The 19,044-nt window shown below is 33.5% G+C and overlaps 3 protein-coding genes across 6 annotated transcripts; all 3 read right to left on the reverse strand.

The window, feature by feature from the left end:
* Positions 1-782: 782 nt before the first annotated feature.
* On the reverse strand, positions 783-5,540 carry LOC140814154 (uncharacterized). Its single transcript, XM_073173035.1, has 7 exons — positions 5,270-5,540; positions 4,697-4,796; positions 4,464-4,584; positions 4,239-4,360; positions 3,311-3,432; positions 3,071-3,230; positions 783-1,035 (listed from the first exon to the last, which is right to left on the reverse strand). Exons 1-7 carry the CDS (start codon positions 5,394-5,396, stop codon positions 921-923), a joined length of 867 nt encoding a protein of 288 aa, XP_073029136.1. The 5' UTR covers positions 5,397-5,540; the 3' UTR covers positions 783-920.
* Positions 5,541-10,107: 4,567 nt separating this feature from the next.
* Positions 10,108-13,595, reverse strand: LOC140814543 (uncharacterized). Of its 2 annotated transcripts, XR_012114127.1 has the most exons (3): positions 12,747-13,595; positions 12,212-12,575; positions 10,108-10,388 (listed from the first exon to the last, which is right to left on the reverse strand). XR_012114127.1 is itself a non-coding variant. In XM_073173563.1 (2 exons), the coding sequence occupies exons 1-2, from the start codon at positions 13,218-13,220 to the stop codon at positions 12,465-12,467; spliced, it is 585 nt and encodes a 194-aa protein (XP_073029664.1). In that variant the 5' UTR covers positions 13,221-13,595; the 3' UTR covers positions 11,645-12,464. The 2 variants fall into 2 exon arrangements, 1 of the variants encoding a protein (XP_073029664.1); XM_073173563.1 differs by lacking the exon at positions 10,108-10,388 and having other exon boundaries at positions 11,645-12,575.
* Positions 13,596-14,691: 1,096 nt separating this feature from the next.
* On the reverse strand, positions 14,692-17,121 carry LOC140814712 (uncharacterized). Of its 3 annotated transcripts, none has more exons than XM_073173787.1 (3): positions 16,630-16,817; positions 15,876-16,309; positions 14,692-15,431 (listed from the first exon to the last, which is right to left on the reverse strand). In XM_073173787.1, exons 1-3 carry the CDS (start codon positions 16,645-16,647, stop codon positions 14,987-14,989), a joined length of 897 nt encoding a protein of 298 aa, XP_073029888.1. In that variant the 5' UTR covers positions 16,648-16,817; the 3' UTR covers positions 14,692-14,986. The 3 variants fall into 3 exon arrangements, with proteins under 3 accessions (XP_073029888.1, XP_073029886.1, XP_073029887.1); XM_073173786.1 differs by having other exon boundaries at positions 14,695-15,431; positions 16,634-17,121; XM_073173785.1 differs by lacking the exon at positions 16,630-16,817 and having other exon boundaries at positions 15,876-16,560.
* Positions 17,122-19,044: the final 1,923 nt, after the last annotated feature.

Consider the following 19,044-nt stretch of genomic DNA (forward strand, 5'->3'; position numbering starts at 1 on the left):
AGTTAGCAAGGTCGTGACTTTTCCATTGAATTCATTTTTTTTCTTTTGTAAAATCAAGAATTGTTAAAGCTTCCGTTAATTCAAGTAAAATATAATGCTGATATTATGATTCGGAAGTCCACGCACATGAGATATCCGCGCCAGTGAAGGGAAGTTGGCCATTTTCGCAAGTGGAGATGCTGAAGTAATTGAATGGTTAAAACCACTATTCGATTTACTCGGGAAGGTTACATACATGGGCAGCGCGGGAAAAGGACAGAGCAGTAAAATGGCGAACCAGGGTAGTAGTCACTAGTCAGTGGGAGCTTGGTGGGATTAGGTGAAGCGCTTGTATTCGCCAAAAAAGCGGGGCTGAAATATGGAAAAATGTAAACCAACCTATACACTAAGGTTTACATCTAGCATTACTTATTAAAAAATTATCAATTCTGCGTTTTGAAATTTTTAATTTTCTCACATTCTTTGTTTTTTAGATCTCGAATTTGAGATTTTTATTTCTTATATTAGATTTAATAAATTCACATATATATTTTACTTTCTTATATTAGAATTGATAAATTCACATATATATTTTTTGAAACAGTGAAACGATCTATACTTCATAGATGTCATTTTTAAGGATAACTTCGATAAATAGCCTTTTTTAGAGTTGTCATCTCATTTTCAAATCCTAGGACTAAGATGTTCATGCATCAGAATAGTCTCCGTAGCTATATTTATGACACCACGACCAAAGTTCTGTGCTTTTGATATGGTAGCAAATGTTAGATGCAGCAAAAAGGTGGAGAAAAGAAACTACCGCATTCTAAATACAGATTCTACTTTTAGTTACTGAAACAATGACCCAATAGATTTCTCCTGTGAACATACATGCTATAAGATTACGTGTTTCTACTCCAGGGAACGGATATTTATGACATTTATCGCGATTCATCCATAGGTACCTCAGAATATGTACACGAAAGGGTTTCTACATTGGTGCCGTTTTCCTTAGCCTTGGTCCATGATATTCTCCACAACTGCAGTAAACTGAGCCTGAAATGAAAAGGCGAAAACAAACACAAGTTAATGGGATAAACAGAATGAGTATGAACATGCTTTATTTGCTTTGCTATAAGTACATGGCTCAAGTCAAGAATCGGATACCCTTCCAATATGGATACAACACAAGACATGACATACCTTGTTCAATGCCAAAACGCTGTATCCCCATCATTCAGGTGGAAGCCAAGTAGCTCAAAACTATGGTTTTAGGTTTTGTGGGGGTCAAAACTAAACTCGAAAAATGTAGAGTGCAAACTCATACTTCTGGAAAGAAGTGTTGAATAACAAGTATATTGGACCATATGACAATTTAACAGTCCTTCCTGTGTCAATCCCTAACGACATTCATTAATCTTCATGCATCTTAAGGAAAGGAATGGTAGCGACAAACACATGAATTGGATTTGCATTGTTCTAGCCCAGTCAGCTGCTATTCTAACGCCTTTATATAATAATTTTCCTTGGTCTCTAAGGTCACTTTAGCAGTGATACGTAGGTGTACAGTCAAGACTGAATAAAGTTCCCAATTCTGATAAATATGATTAACAAGCTTCAAAAGGTTGTGTGCACCTATAACTGACAGCTCAGGTCGAGGCTCAACAACATCGTTCTTCTACATGCCACACTTGCATAAAGAGCATGCCATCCAACTTAGTTTATATAGGTTCATAATTTCACAATGAGATATTACTGTATTCACCGACGACTTATAATGTGTGAGAGCCCAATAACCATTTTGCGCCAAGCCCATTTCACTTTATGACCAATTTTGGATGGGTTTATAGGCTGCCGAGAATTCGATTTTTAACCGCTCCAATTTAAATTGTTTTAGTCAGTTGGAATGCAGTATATTGAAGTATATAGCGAATTTATATTGTAGGTTATATCGTTGTACGAGTTCATCAGAAAATCCTTAAGAAATTACTGTGGTATTGTAAGTTATAGCCGAGGTATGCTCAAAACTATATTATTATGACGCTCATATTGCCGTGTAAGAATATTCAGCGGATGTTGTTTGCTATTATGTGTCTCGAATGTTTATACTAAAGCATTCATACATAAATTGTATTGGCATAACATATTGAGTCTTGACTCCTTTGCGGCGATTTATGTTGATTCTGTTGAGATATATTGAGTCATATAGGGACGAGTGAGACAAGATTAACCTACATTCTCAGATGATAGCTAGGACGAGCGACTTAGCTACTCGCATTCCCGATGCTACGTGCATGGACGAGCAGCGATTTGATGCTACATTTCTGGCACGGGTGGCTACTGTTACTGTTGATGATGTTATTCGTTTGGACTCCGTTATTTCATTGTTACAATTCATGCATCGCATATCATTGCATTTACTTGGTATTATTACATGTTTTTTATATCCGTCGTAATTTTACTGGTTTGTCGTACTGGGGTCTGACCCCGGTTTTTTTTTTTTTTTTTGTGGTTGTTTTTGATGTCACATCAGGTCATTCAAGGGAATTTGACGTGTCTGGTGGAGCGTCAGCCAGTGGTACCCAGTAGTTAGTCTGTTGGTGTCAAAGTTTCCAGATATCTATATATTATACTAGTTTGATACATTTACCAGGGAGATACCCTGTGTAACTATATTGTGATGTTTTTATATTTTTTTGGATTTTATTTGTGGTATGTTGTGTCTAGTCTTGACACAGTGCGGCTGTAGGATATTTGTTTGGTTGATTGTGAACTTGATGTTATTTTCGAGCGTAAATTGTTGTTGTTGTGTTTTGATATTTTTGGGATGTCCTACTTACGGAGAGGTCATGCCGAAATTTCTGTAGGCCCAAATGAATATTTTTAACTTGTTTTCGCTGTTCACACTAATTAATTCTTGTTGTTTGGTAATTAAATATTCCGGCTCTCACATAATGGCAATTAGTATATCCTCATTATCGCAAACCCATGGTTCAGGCAAATATAAAATACTTTCCATGCACAAGAAAGTCTTGAGTTCATTGTATATAACCGGAAGAAATAAAGAGCATCATTGATAAAATTGAAATACCTTTCTTCTGTCACTTCCCTCTTTGCAAGCATAAGGGTCAAGAAAACCGGGACCATAGCAGCACATAAATGCTTGAGAGTATGTCCACTCACAATATGATGAGTCAAATTATAGATTGGTTTATCAGCTGCTTCTTCAATCTTAGCTAGGAGATAAAATACTGCAAATTGTTCGATGAAATTGTTGTAATCTTATGAGACAGCTTATAGCACAAAGTAGCAATTAATTAATGACAAAAACCTGCTGCCCCAAGCCAATATGTGGAATGTGTGTACATAGGAGGCATCAATATAGCCATCAGTGGGATAGCAATGCAAGGCACAAACTGTACAACCGCATAAGGTCGGAGGTCATCAAAAAACCTACAAAAAGTTGTCGCCAATGAGACTCTTAAGATATTAGAAGAAGTCAACTCTACAAATAACAATCTGTAAAAGTTCTGCTTCAGTGACACAACAACCATTTAAGACCTCCAAATTCAGCAACACTGATATCGTATAAAAAATTTGTGGCAGTGTCCAGATTTTATAAGCTTTAGATCATTCCAACACCTAATCCTTCTTGATGATAGATTTTTATCTTTACTTTATATGTAACATTATTTACATAAAGGATTGGGGAAAGTGGCGGAACCAGGACCCTAACGGTAAAGGGGGTAAACTTGAAATTATTACAAATCTTCAATACAAAAAATGTTCATTATTAGAATATATTATAAAGTTCTTGTTGGGTACGCATATCATAAAAGATTTATATTGTCTTTTATAAAGTGACAAAAATATTTTTTCTGTTAGTTAATGCAATTGACTTTTATGAATCTTCTTGCAGGTTATGAAAGCTTGTTTAAACTGCATAGCAGACTAAAAATCAATTTTTTTACCATTGTACAACACATTCAACCACATCGGATACATGTAAACTAATGTTACTTCACATTCCTCCTCCCATTAATTGCTCCGACTTGCAACTTATGGCAACCAAACATGTGACATTGATTGAGCATATGCAATTATGCATCATATGAAAATTATATATATTAGAAACTTTGAGTGTGACGTTTCAATAGTCTCACAAGCAATGACACGGGAGAGTTGGAAATTTCTGCCATTCAACAGATTACTAGTTAGGTAAAAAAAATTATTTTTGACTAAAGAGAGGCAATACTTACCTCCAATACAAAATGCTGACCACACCTGCCAAGATGAGAGGGGCAATGGAAAAAGTTCCCTTGCGTGCATCTACTCTCTCAATAATAAAGATCGCAATAATGGACGTAAATGCCACGGTCATCTGTGATAATTGTAGTTCAAGTGTCAAAGGCTAAACTTGCAACATAAAAACAATCAATTAGCTCAAATACAGGTCATGCAGTTGGCATCACATAAAAACTCACAGGTAAACGGTCCCAAACTAGGCAAGAGTCGTCAGGCCTGAGGTGATAGTAAGTTGAGCCAAAAGCAACAGCTGCCACACCGATGAAAAAAAATGTCCAACCACATAGTTCACCCTGCAAACTTTTGATGCATCCATCCGCACACAAATTTTAATCACCCCTAAAGCTCAATGTAAATTATCATCACATGCGGCGGCCTAATTTGGGATGAAAAGCGTGAACATTCACATTACCTTAACTTAAAATAATTCCCATAATAGCATAGTACAAGGCCTATTACACCAACAACGAAGAATGGGAAATTGGAAATCACATTCAATGTATTCGGAATACCTGAAAATCGAACCAAGCTATCAAATCAGCATCAACCTCATCCAAGGTTTTGATATATTTTATACTATTCATACAAACAATGGCTATGTACTCTAACACAAACAAAACCAAATCAATACCAGTATGGCACTGCAAATTAAGAACTTCTCCAGCATCAGAAAATAACTAGTACCAAATTTTAAAATTTAAAGTAGAATCAAACGCTACCAGCTATCATAGCGAAAAAGAAAAAAAGAGCAAGAGCACAAACTGGGGAGCAGCCGGTGCAAGCGATATGCTTACACCGAATTTGAAAATTCAATATACAACTAATCCAAATAATTAAGCTTCGACGTCTCAAAACACGTCGTTCCTAAGCACAAACAACGATCGTACAGTAAACAGAAGATAGAATATCGAAGACAAATAACGATTCCTAATTAAACGAAGAAGCAAAAAAAATCCATCAATCAAAACACAAGATCTAAAATGACCAAAATATGTGCGTTGATCGGCGAAATCGTGGTACTCTTGAGACTGAGGAATTGCAGGAGTGATTGACATCAGTGCAACGAAACACAGGACCGCAACTCCCCAAACTAACGCCGTCCGTTTCCTCATCTCTCTGCGCCTGCAGAGATCAAGAACCCTGGGGAATCCAATGGCAGGAAAGAGGATCAAAGGGAAAAATCCATCGGCGAAATGGAATCGCTGATGCCGGACTTTGCAAAAACGGGACTGGAGTCAATTTCTCTTTGACCCTTCAATTATATTTTTATGTTTATTCATCACTTATTTAATTAATCAATATCCCCTTCCTATTTCCTTCCTTGTATTTAATTAATTTTACACTTGCATTAACAATCTATTTTATTTTTATTATTATTATTATTATTATTATTATTTTATATATATATAAATACATTGGTAAAATACATTGGTTAAAATAATAGAAATTAAATTTAGAAAATTTAAAAATCAAATTTAAAATTTCTTATTTATGATTTTTTTTTTATCAATAATCAATTATGATCCCTAGATTTAAGTATTTTAACAATATATTAGTACTCATATGCACATTTTGTGAGTTTGTACAATCTATATATACAAGTACTCTTGTCAAAAAATTAGAAATTAATTTGGAAAATTGAAAAATGAAAATTTTAATTTTTTTTTCCTGATTTCATAAATTAATTTTTTTATCCCAAAGATAAAGATCCCAAATAATCAATGATGGTGTGGTTGAGGTATTGTTATAAGAGTAAGAGTATTTTAGAGATTGTTAAAAACAGACTATGATATTTTTGTGCATCCATTAGACTTAACTTTAATGCAAAAATTTGTGTGAGGCGATATCATATGTCGTATTTTATGAGACGAGTCTCTTGTTTGGGTCATCCATGAAAAAATATTACTTTTTATGCTAATAATATTACTTTTTATTGTGAATATCGATATTGTTGACCCGTATTACAGCTAAAGATTCGTGAGATCGTCTCACAAGAGACTTATCTTAGTTCAGCAGTGATCATGTGATTCTATTGAATAAAGAATGAAATGTTTGGGTATTGTTATAAGAAATAGAGATATTATATGTATCCTAAAAATAAAACATGACATTATTTTTCACTATTGGACCAAAATTTAATAATATATTATAGATAGCAAAGGAGATCTCATATGAGACGATCTCACGAAAGTCAATGATATACGTCGACTCGGTTCATATTTAGAGTGAAAATTAATAGTTTTGACATAAAAAATAATAATTTTTCATGAGTCGGATCATATAGGAGATCTATATTACCCGTGATACGGTCTCATAGCAGTTGGTGTGTGTATACATGACAAGGTAAGGTCTAGCCGTCCGACCTTGTGATACCAATAAATTTATATTTTACTCATAACCAGTGTTTTTATAACCGGACCGTTAATCGAACCGGTCAAGCCTTAAAAAATGGTTCAACCGGTTCAACCGGTTCCACCGAACGGTCGAACCGGATCAATAAAATTAATATTTTATTTATTTTATATAATAAATAAAATAGTAAAATATTGATTATTTATGTTTTTATAGTTTTTACTTAATTTTTAAGATGAAAATTACAACAAATATCCAAATAAACACCACTTTTCCGGTTTTTCCGGGTTTTAAACGGTTTCCGGTTTTTCGGGTTTAACCGGGTTTTAACCGATTTTTTCCGGTTAAACCGGTTTTTCGGTTTTTTCCTTATCTACGGACCGGTCTGGAGGCCGGTTCGCGGTTGAACCGGTCCGGTCCGGTTTGGAAAACAGTGCTCATAACTACCATATCTTATCTACGTTAAAAAATACACATATTATCTCTACAAATTACATGTTTAATATAGCGATATCATTGTTAATTTGTTATCTAAATAATAATTAAAAAACAATACCAAATAATATCAAACTGTTTCAGGAGTCAGTTTTTATTTTGTGTATTTACAGGTCCAGTTGGTTTACTCTCACGAGTTGGACAAGTCAAGCTGGAGGGATGGTATCGCTTTTCATTCAGGACCTAGCTGGACTTGTCTAGCTAGCTATGCCACTGAACAAGCTACTTATCTAGACGGAAGACATACATCTCTAGATGGATTTTAGGGTGGCTAGCTCGTTGAAATTTTAGATCTCCGGACAACTTATTGAGATTTTAGAACTTCCGGGCAACACGAACAAAATCGGAACAAAGCGAGAAAAAAGCAAAAGAAAGGAAGAATAAAAGAACATATAGTAATTCGATCGAATTTTAACACAGTTATATATTCTTTAAAACATACATATGCCCACCACTTTCAGTTCTTGGATAAATTAAAATGTGAACAGCCTTTCATTCTAGGTGCTCGAACAAGACTCAAACGTCGGACGAAACTTCGCTCGATGTAGACAGGACTTGCTCGAGTTTGGACAGGAACTTCTACACATAGAAAACTTCGAGATGGACAAAATAGTGACTCGAAATAGTGTTAGTTGTCTCACATCGCTTATATAAAATACATGGGAGTGATATAAATAGGCTTGGACAATCTCCTCCCTTTGATCTAGCTTTTGGGGTAGAGTTAGGTCCAAGTTCTAATCTTAACATGGTATCATTGGACTGCTCATAGTTGGGTCACGCTCCAGATGTTCATTCCTGGACGTGAGGGGGTGTGTTAGTTGTTCCAAATCGGTTGAATAAAATACCTGGGAGTTGCATAAATAGGCTTGGACAATCCTCCCCCATTGAGCTAGCTTTTGGGGTTGAATTATGTCTGAATTCCAATCTTAACAAATGTCAGCCTCCTATTGCTTGTGGAAATTCGAAATTTCAGAATGTAGTGTTGGTTTCGGTGTGTCATTTTTTTTTCTGGAGATTATGTATGGTATTTATAAAGCACAAAATGGTAGTATAAAGGGAAACCTCCCACACGTTTTATTGGCTCCAAAGGCACCTTAAATTGTATGATAATTGTGGTCAAAGTTGATGCATTTTAGGGATCGCATCGATGACCTAAAAAGCCTTCTTACATCATAAATGTGTCTAACTACAAGCTGAAATTGGCAGCTTAACTTTTGAATTTTAGGACCTGAAATCTTCGAATTTCTTGGCTGGAAATCATGAATTCAAATTCAAGTTCATGAGTTACCACAATTCGAGCTTTGCGAGTTTACAAAGTTCGAACTTCTTGAGCTGAATAATTTGATATTCCTTGAGCTGAATTTCATTGCTCACATGATTTGCACTTTAAAAATTCAAGTCATCATAGCTATTAGACTCTGTTACATCTCATTATAAAACTCATTAAATATTTAACTTTTTACCCATGTAGCTAGAACGAGGGGTGAGCATTCGGTCAATTCGGTTACCGACCGAACCGAATTCACCGAATTAGCCATAACCAAACCGAACCGAAATATTTAGCCATAACCGAACCGACCGAATTAATTTTCATAACTGATGGAAACCGAACCGAATTAAAATCGCCGAATTAACCGATTAGTTTTTTTAAAAAAATTATGATTTAACTTTAATAATATATGTAATTTTTTTTGAACACTACAGTTTACACAAATGCATAAAAACATAAAATCACACACATCACAAATGTATAACTTTATTTGAACACAATTAATACATATTATATCGATTTTAAAATTAAAAATTAAAATACTTATAAAAATTGATAAATAAAAAAAATATTAAATAATAATATTAATTATATCGGTTAATTCAGTTAACCGATTTCAAAATTTTGAAAATCGTAACCGAACCGAATTAACCGAATTGTTTTAATTTGAAAATCGAATTTCCGAAATAACCGAACCGAATTTCCGAATTAGCTCGGTTCGGTCGGTTAATTCGGTTTAACCGAAATCTTGCTCACCCCTAGCTAGAATGAAATATTATTACGTTATCACTTTTATTCTTCTCAAAATTGTATGAAATAATAATAATAATTTTACGCGTAACACATGTGTCATGGTCGCCTGTAATAACAATAATTTTAATGTTGATAATAACGAGTGTTTTATAAAAATAAAAATAAAATCAATTGCAAGAATAGGGTGATTTCTTAGAGTTTTTAATGAAAAATATGATAAAATCGGGAGGTGTAAATTTTTATTTAAAAAAACATGCATCATGATATAGTTGGAACTTTTTTTAAAAAAAAATTAATGGAAAAAATACCATATTTTTGGCTAATTAATTAGTAAGATCCGATGAACAATAACATAAATCCAATTAATTGTTACACTTTTCAAAAATAGCACACTTTATATACTTTAGTTAAAAAAAAATAATATTTTATGATAAAAAATAAAACTGGTGGGGTGCATTAGGGATTTAGAGCTCAAAATCTTTTGTAAAACTAATTTTTTTTTTAAGTAGAGTTTCGTTTTTTTTTTTAAAGAAAATTTTAATCCAAGACAGAAATAAGTCACATTTCTCAAATCATCATCATCATAATATAATGGAAGAACACCTTAGAGTAATTTATTTCTTAGATTCATAACAGCTATTACTAAATAGTGAGAAACTTACATTTTTACTGTTTTCATTCCAATGTGTTTTTTTTTAATCTCATGTGATGTAAGCCTGAACGTCAAAAATACATGTCTGCAATTTTTGGCGTCATTTTAGCAATATGCGGGTTTCACATCATCAATTTTCGATTTCATGTCAATATTTTTTGGTGTCACGTTAGTGCTCAGATGAAAAAAAATATTAAGATTTGAAAAGGTACATCTTAGTAGACTACATGTTTTCATAATACTTTTCGTAATTTTATAATATTTTTTTCCATATTTTTTGTGCTATACATATATTCATTAATTATTTTTGAATCAGAAAATTCTTCCATTATTATAATAAAATATTCCACATAGGTTACATAAGACCTGGCCTGGAGATTCATACGATAATGTATCTATATTTACCAACTTAATTGTTTATCGAACACATACAGTATGCATAAATTATTTCTAATATCTCTTTGGAAACATATTTCTTTACAAATAAAAATGGAATGATTGATTTCATCACCTTAGCCAAGAAAGAAGCTTTTCTCTCAGTTCTTCCACGTAGTCTTCATCTTCGGACAAGTTTCCATTAACCTGATTTAAAAAAAAGAAAAAGAATAAAAAGAAAAATAAAATATATTATTATAAGTTTTCAGCTGCTATAGTTTTAGAAATTTACGTATATAATTAAACTGAAGAAGTGCCAGAAATGAAGTAAATCCGATTATGTGAAATCATTAATGAAAATTTCCATAATTTTCTAAAAGTTAGTTAATTTTATTTCTAAATATACGAGCTCAGATATCTTTATGATAAGAACCAGCTGGAGCAATGCATTTGAGATACCCCTAACCAAATAGCTAACCTGATAAAGTCATGAAACTTTGTTAGATCAAAAACCCTCGTTTTGTACTTTATGTTGTCAAATATTAGTTTTAATCTGTTTTTTAAATTGAAATTTTAGTCTTTTGTGAAGGGCACTAATGTGACACCAATGGGCACTGATCTTGTGTAGTGTTACATCAGCAATCCAGATAAAATGACTAAAATTGACAAAAATGCTAAAACTGAAATTTGATAGCATAGATGACCAAAATCACAAAATGACTAAACTACATGACCAAAAATGTAGTTTTTACATATATTAATTTACTTTTGTTGAATTTGTCAATCCATGATTAATTTAAAAATTACTTATGTTAAAGTATTTAGAACTTCAACTGAGATCTTTCCCTCTTTTCTAGTAGTTTGATATTTGCAATAAACTTGTATTATAAGTAATTATCTAGCTTAAATCACTTGGGCTCTAAAATATATACACACATATAATCAATTCATTTGGGGCTTGAGAAGGTGATTGAACTAATGTCATGTTTGGTACAATGAAATTAGATGAGAATGTAATGGATATTTCAAACCTCATTCTTGGTATATCCATTGAATGAGAGCATCCTCATTCCTATGGATTACATATTTTATATTTCATGGGATCATTCCCTTCAATTTTTAAGTGAAAGCTCAATCTCATCTCTTCATTTTCACAAAGACACTTTAAAGAATCGAAGGATGTTCTTCGACCATCAGATATATCCAATATTAGTAGCGAAAGAATATATTCAATCAAGTTGAAATCCGATCGTAGTCTAGATAGGCCCACTCCCTAAGGCATCTATCAAAAATCCGCGGCCCCCTTCCAATGGGTTTCGAAGAAAAATATTTTGTTGGCCCATAAACTGATCTAAGGAAAACTTGTCGTCAAGAAAAAAAATCGAATTGAAATAGTGATTCAAGATCTAGATGGATCCCTTGCTGATATCAAAGAAGGATGATTCTATTTCCAACTCCATTAATTTTGATATAGGCAACGGAAATGAATATATATGTCATTCCAAAAATACAAACTAATAGAAAAATCAAAAATCATATGGAACCAATGATCCAAATTTCTTGTTTTGGAAACCAAAATTATTGTGTTTGGATTATAGTTTTATGTACTTCAAAGCCGAACCGAGTGGAACTTAAGCTTAAAACACTTCATTTCCTGAAATTTAAATGAACTTGATTAAATTCAAATCTAGACTCAAAAAAGTTATCCAACTATAAATAGTACTATTATTCAATTAATTTGAAACTTCAAACCCTCGAACCCTACAACTTAATACTGTAATTAAGGTTGTACAAATTCTATTTTCCAAAAACAAAAAGTAGATTGTACAAATGTGTGTTTGTATAGTACAATTGCAGTACATTTTAACCATGAATTTGTTAATTAATTATTTTTAGGCACTCCAAAAAAGATGCCCCATGCCTCTTCGGCCTTACCATGTTCAAAATTCCTTGGAAATATTATAAAATATCGTTGCTGGGGACCAACGAACGGACAATAAGGAAAACATAGATACAAAGAATTTACATACCTGGATATGCAGATGGAGACAGATTCTACTCTCACCCACACAAAGTGTCGAAGCACCGATGATGATAAACGATCCTTCGTCTCCCACTTTCTGCAACATATTTGCGAACGCCGAATCCTTTCGCTGTTCGTCGTAGTTTAAGCTCGGCATGCAAATTTGGACGATTGCTTCATTTCGATTGACTCTAGAGATGGAAATGGAGCGATCTCCATCAAGATTTGAAGTGGGATTTTCATTGTTTTTTGGTGACGATTCAGTGTTGATGGTAACTTTGTTTCTTGGACTTCAATTCTTGGACCTGATTTTGCAGCTCTGGGATGTATTTCAGTGCTCTATCCACTATTGATGGTGCACTCCACTTCTTCTGCGAGATGTACGTAAGTAAATTTATAGAGAGAGAGGGTTGCATGTGAAGTTTGAAATCATTTTCATTTGTTTAAATAATTTAAACAACGAAAATTCAAATTCAATATATCTTCACAATAAAATAATAACTGATAACAAAAACAAAGTTCTAATGATAAATAGAAGAAACCTTTGATCGTCTGGAATCGGGAAGTAATGCTCGTAGAGCGAGGAAGGATGCGTTGATCTTCATCCTTCTGATTCTCTCCTTAGCGTTATGATCCATCTTCTTTGCAACTGATGTCCCTTCCTGCAAATCAATTTGCTCCAATGTTGAAGTTTCTTTAAAATCACTACTTTTACTCTTCCTCTTCGTTTTCTTGGAATTAGGGTTGCTGATTCTCTTCGTTTTCAAGCCCTTACCCAACGTCGTCCCTTGTTGTTTTCTTTCCAAATTTTGTTGCTCATCTTCAAAAACAGATCCCGAAATCTTCGTATCAGTTAGGTTAATCTCACAGTAACTAGGTTGATCGTTCTCCCTCGGTGGCCGTGATATTTCTTGATATGTTTGCGTTAATGAATCATCCAATGGATCAAAATGGCTCAAGAATTCAGAATCCATGTTACTAATCTCGTAAGCATCAGTAAGAGGTAAAATCGACATGTTTTAGAGTATGAAAATGGGAAATTTTCCAAAAAAATTCTCCCTCAAACACTAGTAATGAAAAACCTAATTTTGTTGAACGCACTCGAAATGCGGCGACGACGACGACAATCTTCAGAAAAACCAACTTTATATTTTGTTGTGTGCTGATTATATCCCTCAAGTATGCGTATACGTATATAGGATCACGGATATATTGTAAGAGATGAAAAGTAATCAATTTACAGATTATAAAGTAAGAACTTTGGGATTTTAATGGAGAAATGAACAGTTTTGTAGCATCTGTAACATATTTCAAGAAAAGATCAATATATTTATACATATGATTTTCTTGATGACTATCATCTAAAATCAAGAAAAATTTTGGGATACTATATATATATATATATATATATATATATATATATATATATATATACACACACACACACACACTATCTATACGTGAGATTAAAGTCGAAAATACCAAGAAAATCTAGATGGAATCAAACGAAAACAAAAGGTTAGTTAGCCACAGATGATCTCCAATTTCAAGAATGGAGAATCAAGATCAGAAAATGGAAGAAAGGATTAAGAGGGAAAAAGAAGAAAGATGCCTCAACATCCTTTCATCAAGTCAAAGTAAAAGAATCCCAAAAAAAAAAAAAAAACAATCCTAATTGGCATATAAAATTCGAAAGTCAATTGCAAAATGTATTTAAATAGAATATTTAAAAGATTTAACAAGGGGAGTGATAGACAAATTATGCCTTCATGACTAGAAAAAAATAATGTTATATTTTGTACTAATTAAATATTAAATATATTTTTTTTCGTGATAAGCTCTAATTAATTGTCAAGAGTTGGCTGACCTGAAAATTTTTAATTTAACAAAGTGAAATCTTTATTTCTTACAAAAAAAAAAATATACAAAAACTTTTTAAAAGAGAAGATAATATAAATAATATCTTAATTATAAAGCTTTGCTTAATTGATTGTTTAATATATATTGTGTTATGCAGTACAATACATAGCAAGCTAGTACATTTCCATGCATGTTGAAGTACACTCATTAATATTAATTCTCTAAATTAAATTAATAAAATGGAATAAAAATTCACTTATTCCTAATAAAAAAAAATGGAAAGAGCTAGGAAATTAAATAGAAAGAATAATTTATTATCTCAATATATTTTTAGAGGATGCAAAAATAAATTATTATATGATCATCCGTAGCTTCAAAACGCTGCGTTTCAGGTTTCAGCTGCTATTAGAAGAAGAAGAAGAAGCCGTCTCCGCCTTCAACCTCGCCGTGGCGTCTCGTAAGCTTCCCCTTCACTTCAGTGGTAGTTCGGCTGTATTTAGAATTCAAGATCTTTCTCTTCTGCAAAGCCCTTGTGTTGTGAGGAATAAATGGGTCGAAACTTGCTTCGTCCTTCCTAGTCGAATCGCCTTCTTCACTGCTTTCAGTTATTTTGAGGTTTGTCTTCTTCTTCTTCTTCTTCTTCTTCTTCTTCTTATATATATATATATATATGTATGTATATATATGAAAATCATAAGAAGTAAATGGAAAGTAGTTGTGGGTAAGGAAGAAAAACTTATCCTTTTCCGTTTGTCTTCATCTTCTGATCTCCATGTCTAGATCACAGTGTTACACTTTCTGGGATTGCGAGAGTACATATAATTACAATCCTAACCACCTAAAACTAAATGCATCTACGCAATCTCCCTGCCCACATGAGGAAATAACCATGAGATAGCCGGGAAAAAGAAGGAGAAAGAAATCAGATACATTCTTCTAAAATACTAACAACTTCCGAACGTTGTTCGTCGCTCAGTTCTTCGGGGAATTCAACCAGAAACTTGAGTCTAAGGTCTCCTCTCATCCCTTCTTCTTTGGATTTAGGCAAGCCTTGTCCCGGGATGGTCTTTTCGTATCCGGGATATATAATATCATCTATTGACAAGGTTATATGCCCTCCTCCTAAAAGAGGGACAGGAATTGTGGATCCTGTGAGTGCCTGCACCAAAGGGACTTCAACTCCTAGTTCCAAATCGTCGCCTTCTCGTTTGAATAGCGGGTGTCTTTTCTCATCGATTACGAAGATTATGTCAGCTGGAAGAGTGCCCGGTCTCTCGTCTCCTTTCCCTTCAAATGTGATCTTTGTTCCTTTTCTCCACCCTGGCTTCACTCTGATCATTAGTATCTCTTCTTCTTCAACAAAGAACCTGTCATTTTAAAATGATGATTCTTATATTAGGCGTAGCCGATGAAATTTTTAGTTATATACCCTTCTTTTGGTTAATATATCCAATATTCCGTTGGACTTGTCGTTCCATTTATGCTACTCCATGTGTGATTGGCATTGCAGTTGGAAGAGATACATAGCCTATTTTCATTAATTTGCTTCCCGGATAGAATAAACTATAAAGGGCATTTACCTGTCCTCAAATGTGAACAATCATATTTTCATGTGTAATCAGTTTTATAAAAATTGCCCTTACATTGAGATTTACTTGGTTATCTTATATTTCGGTCATTCCAAGATTTTGGTTGCCGTGAAATCAAAATCACTTCTTCTCTCGATGTTTCAAGTCAAAATTTAAAAGGGATCGGAGAAAGCCAAAAACCTTTAAAAAGAAGAGAAATGAATAAGTTAAACTCTTTCGTACCCGGTATTCGAGATGACATCCCTTGTGATCTTGATCTTTTTCACACTTCCAACGCACAACTCTTCAAGCGTGCATTCAAGCTTCCTCTCTATTGGTTGAGGTTTTCTCCGAACCGCTGATTGTGAAAAGAAAATCGGGGTTGTGCTTCGACGGCTTGTGACTTTCGATAGAACCGCTTGTTCTTTTGGTGTGCTAGGAGTCGGAGGAGTGCCATTTGGACTAGTCTTAGTAAATGATGCATAGAACTCAGCTGATGTAGGAGTTATGCTTCCTGTTAAAGGGCTGATCCGGCTTGTGGTACGCGAAAGCAGCTTCGGACTAGAAATGTGAAATTCTCCATCTTGAATATCATATGACTTTTTCTTTGGTGTTTGTGGTTCATGATGGTCCCCGTTGCAGGCATTTGCTTCTTCTCTTTTCTTGGTGCTAATAGCCTGAAAATTATTCAAAAAATAACATAAACAAAAGTATTCATGTGTGTCCATAGTTTTTAGCTCATCTGACAGCAAGATCTCAAGGTTGAGACGAGATACGCTTATAATATTCTTCTCCTCAACTAAAAAAAGAAGGTATTTATCATGTGTGACATTATTGTAATATCGATATATGAGAAGGGATTCATTAGCTTGTATCATACAATGCAGGGCCAGGACCCGAAGACGAGTTATGTCAAATGAGAATAACTATATGCCATCGATGTAATTCCTAATAACATTCATTCGAATTCTTAGATAGCATGGAAATGGGGACGTACACACCCTATACGCTTCATTGATGGAGCTAAACTTGGCTTCTGCTTCGGCTTTGTTCGATGGATTTCTATCTGGATGCCATTTCATTACAAGTGATTTATATGCTTTGCCAACATCTGAGAGGGATGCAGTTCTTGAAATCCCAAGAATTCCGTAAAAATTGGGAGTAGGTGACTTCGGAGGATCTCCCATGAAAGGGTGGGTAAAATGGAGGAAAAAGAAAGAAAAGTAGGGTTGTCAGGGAGAGACAAAGGTGGAGGGGAGATTGAGTGGAAATGGAAGGAATGCAAGGAAATGGAGATTTTGTCCAAACAAATGTGTGATCAAAGGAAAATAAGATATTCCAAGAATGAAGCGCCTTGTTAGGAGCTTTTTACTGGGCCATGTTTTGTAGAGATACATTATTTTTACACTATTTTTTTCATGGCAAAAATTTGTGTGAGACGGTCTCACGGGTCGTAGTTGTGAGACAGATTTCTTATTTGGGTCATCCATGAAAAAGTATTACTTTTTATGAGTATTACTTTTTATTGTGAATATGAGTAGGGTTGACCTGTCTCACATATTATGATATGTGAGACGGTCTCACATGAGACTTACTTTTTTTCATATAGATAGATAAAATAATTAGAATCCCATTTTATATTTTAGTAAAAATTGAAATTTTGATTATATATACATATATATATATATATATATATATATATATATATATATATATATATATATACATGTCTTTTTGCAATTTTGACCGATAAAATTTGTGTTTTCGTCTGCTATTTTGTATTTTTTGTGATTTTGGTTCTTTTTAAATAGTACCAACATGACAATGAATTGAAATTAACATGACGACATTCTCATAGTGTAATATCACTATTTTCAATGAGAAATTAATAAAATTACTAAAAATTGAGATATATGTGAATAAAACTTAAGTTCAATAAAATAAAGACCACAATTACAAAGATAAAACATATAGAACGAAAATTACCAATTTTCTTGAATTTTATGTCCCAAAAAAAAAAAAATCTAGTATAACTCTGGTGCACCAATCAATAAAGATTAGCCTTTATCCCCTAAAAATTAGGGAAACAAGCTGGGCTGGAAACATTTGGGCTCTATCAAGTATAAAGGTTTCACTCGAAAAATCTGAATTTCTAGTTCAACCCATCTAAATCCCATGTTCCATAGCCTGACCTTAACTAAAAGTTCACAACATAAACAAGATAGGTCTCGAGACGATCTCACAAATTTTTATCTGTGAGACGGGTCAATCCTACCGATATTCACAATAAAAAGTAATACTTTTAGCATAAAAATTAATATTTTTTCATGGATGACTCTAATAAGATATCTGTCTCACAAAATACGACCTGTGAGACCGTCTCACACAAGTTTGTGCTCAGAAACAATGTGTGGCCATCATCAAGGACTCCATTAATTTTCTTGGTTGAGTTCAAGTTAACGTAAGAGTATTATAATTTAAATTTGTTGACCTAAATTTCGACATATTAGCACTGTAAACATTAATATTACTCATGTATTGAGATATAAACATTTGGATACACGGTTAGGGTCTTGTTAACATTTTTTTTAATCTTTAATGAAAATAGCTCAAAAAAATTCATTTTGAAATTCATTTACATAGCCATATTTTTAACAACCTCAATTTTATACATACGAGTTGCATGCAAACTACATAACTCGAACTGAGAACACAATTTTCGGGAACGTCGGGGTTTGTTCGCTCCTACGAGATTATGAAGTTCCTCGCTCAGTCATTCCAGACTTTTAGTTTCACTCATTCAATTGGGATCTCTTGCTAGTGTTAGGATCGAACGTTTACTAATAGATCAAAAGCTTAATTAGTAATCAAGTCGTAATTTTATTTCTTTATACTTGTGAAAATACATAATGCATTTACTTGAGTTATAATTGGTCGAGCTGTCAGGCCCTTGAGTTCGGGGTGATGCATGTCTACCTGCTGGTATTTTCTCATATCTCTTATATATCAATCTTACCATTTTTCCTACCGTCGGTCATGTCTCTAGTAGAGACAGTATTAACTGTTATGATCTTTAATGAAGACTACATTTGTTCCCCGAATTAATTAAGTGAAATCGAAATTTCTAATATCGCCAAAATTGTTATAGCATGAATGGCATTGTACTAAAAGTTGTCGCACCTTATAGGTATAGAAAGGGACTGGAATGGTTAATGTTATTGAACGAGTTATATTAATGGTGAAAAAGCTTGTGGTCTTGTTGCTTTCATCCACCTAGAAAATTGTCTAAGGTATAATTATGAAGCCACCAAACCCTTAATCATTAGTATAAAATTTGATAGCAGAATCAAGATTAATTCATCTTATTTCATAGTAGAAAGAATCAATATCTTACCTAAAAATTAAAATGATC

The sequence above is a fragment of the Primulina eburnea genome, chromosome 15 (genome assembly GCF_022965805.1).
Source record: "Primulina eburnea isolate SZY01 chromosome 15, ASM2296580v1, whole genome shotgun sequence".
NCBI lineage: Eukaryota > Viridiplantae > Streptophyta > Magnoliopsida > Lamiales > Gesneriaceae > Primulina > Primulina eburnea.

What these genes read in the sequence shown, in the direction of transcription:
- LOC140814712 (XM_073173785.1), bottom strand. Translation starts at nt 16,510, where the DNA reads ATGATACAAGCTAATGAATCCCTTCTCATATATCGATATTACAATAAT. An exon ending in GATGTCATCTCGAATACCGG is followed by an intron (nt 15,432 to 15,875) that starts GTACGAAAGAGT and finishes TTAAAATGACAG; the next exon opens with GTTCTTTGTTGAAGAAGAAG.
- LOC140814543 (XM_073173563.1), bottom strand. Translation starts at nt 13,220, where the DNA reads ATGTCGATTTTACCTCTTACTGATGCTTACGAGATTAGTAACATGGAT. An exon ending in CCGATTCCAGACGATCAAAG is followed by an intron (nt 12,576 to 12,746) that starts GTTTCTTCTATT and finishes TACATCTCGCAG; the next exon opens with AAGAAGTGGAGTGCACCATC.
- LOC140814154 (XM_073173035.1), bottom strand. Translation starts at nt 5,396, where the DNA reads ATGAGGAAACGGACGGCGTTAGTTTGGGGAGTTGCGGTCCTGTGTTTC. An exon ending in GGGAATTATTTTAAGTTAAG is followed by an intron (nt 4,585 to 4,696) that starts GTAATGTGAATG and finishes ATGCATCAAAAG; the next exon opens with TTTGCAGGGTGAACTATGTG. An exon ending in GTCAGCATTTTGTATTGGAG is followed by an intron (nt 3,433 to 4,238) that starts GTAAGTATTGCC and finishes AACTTTTTGTAG; the next exon opens with GTTTTTTGATGACCTCCGAC.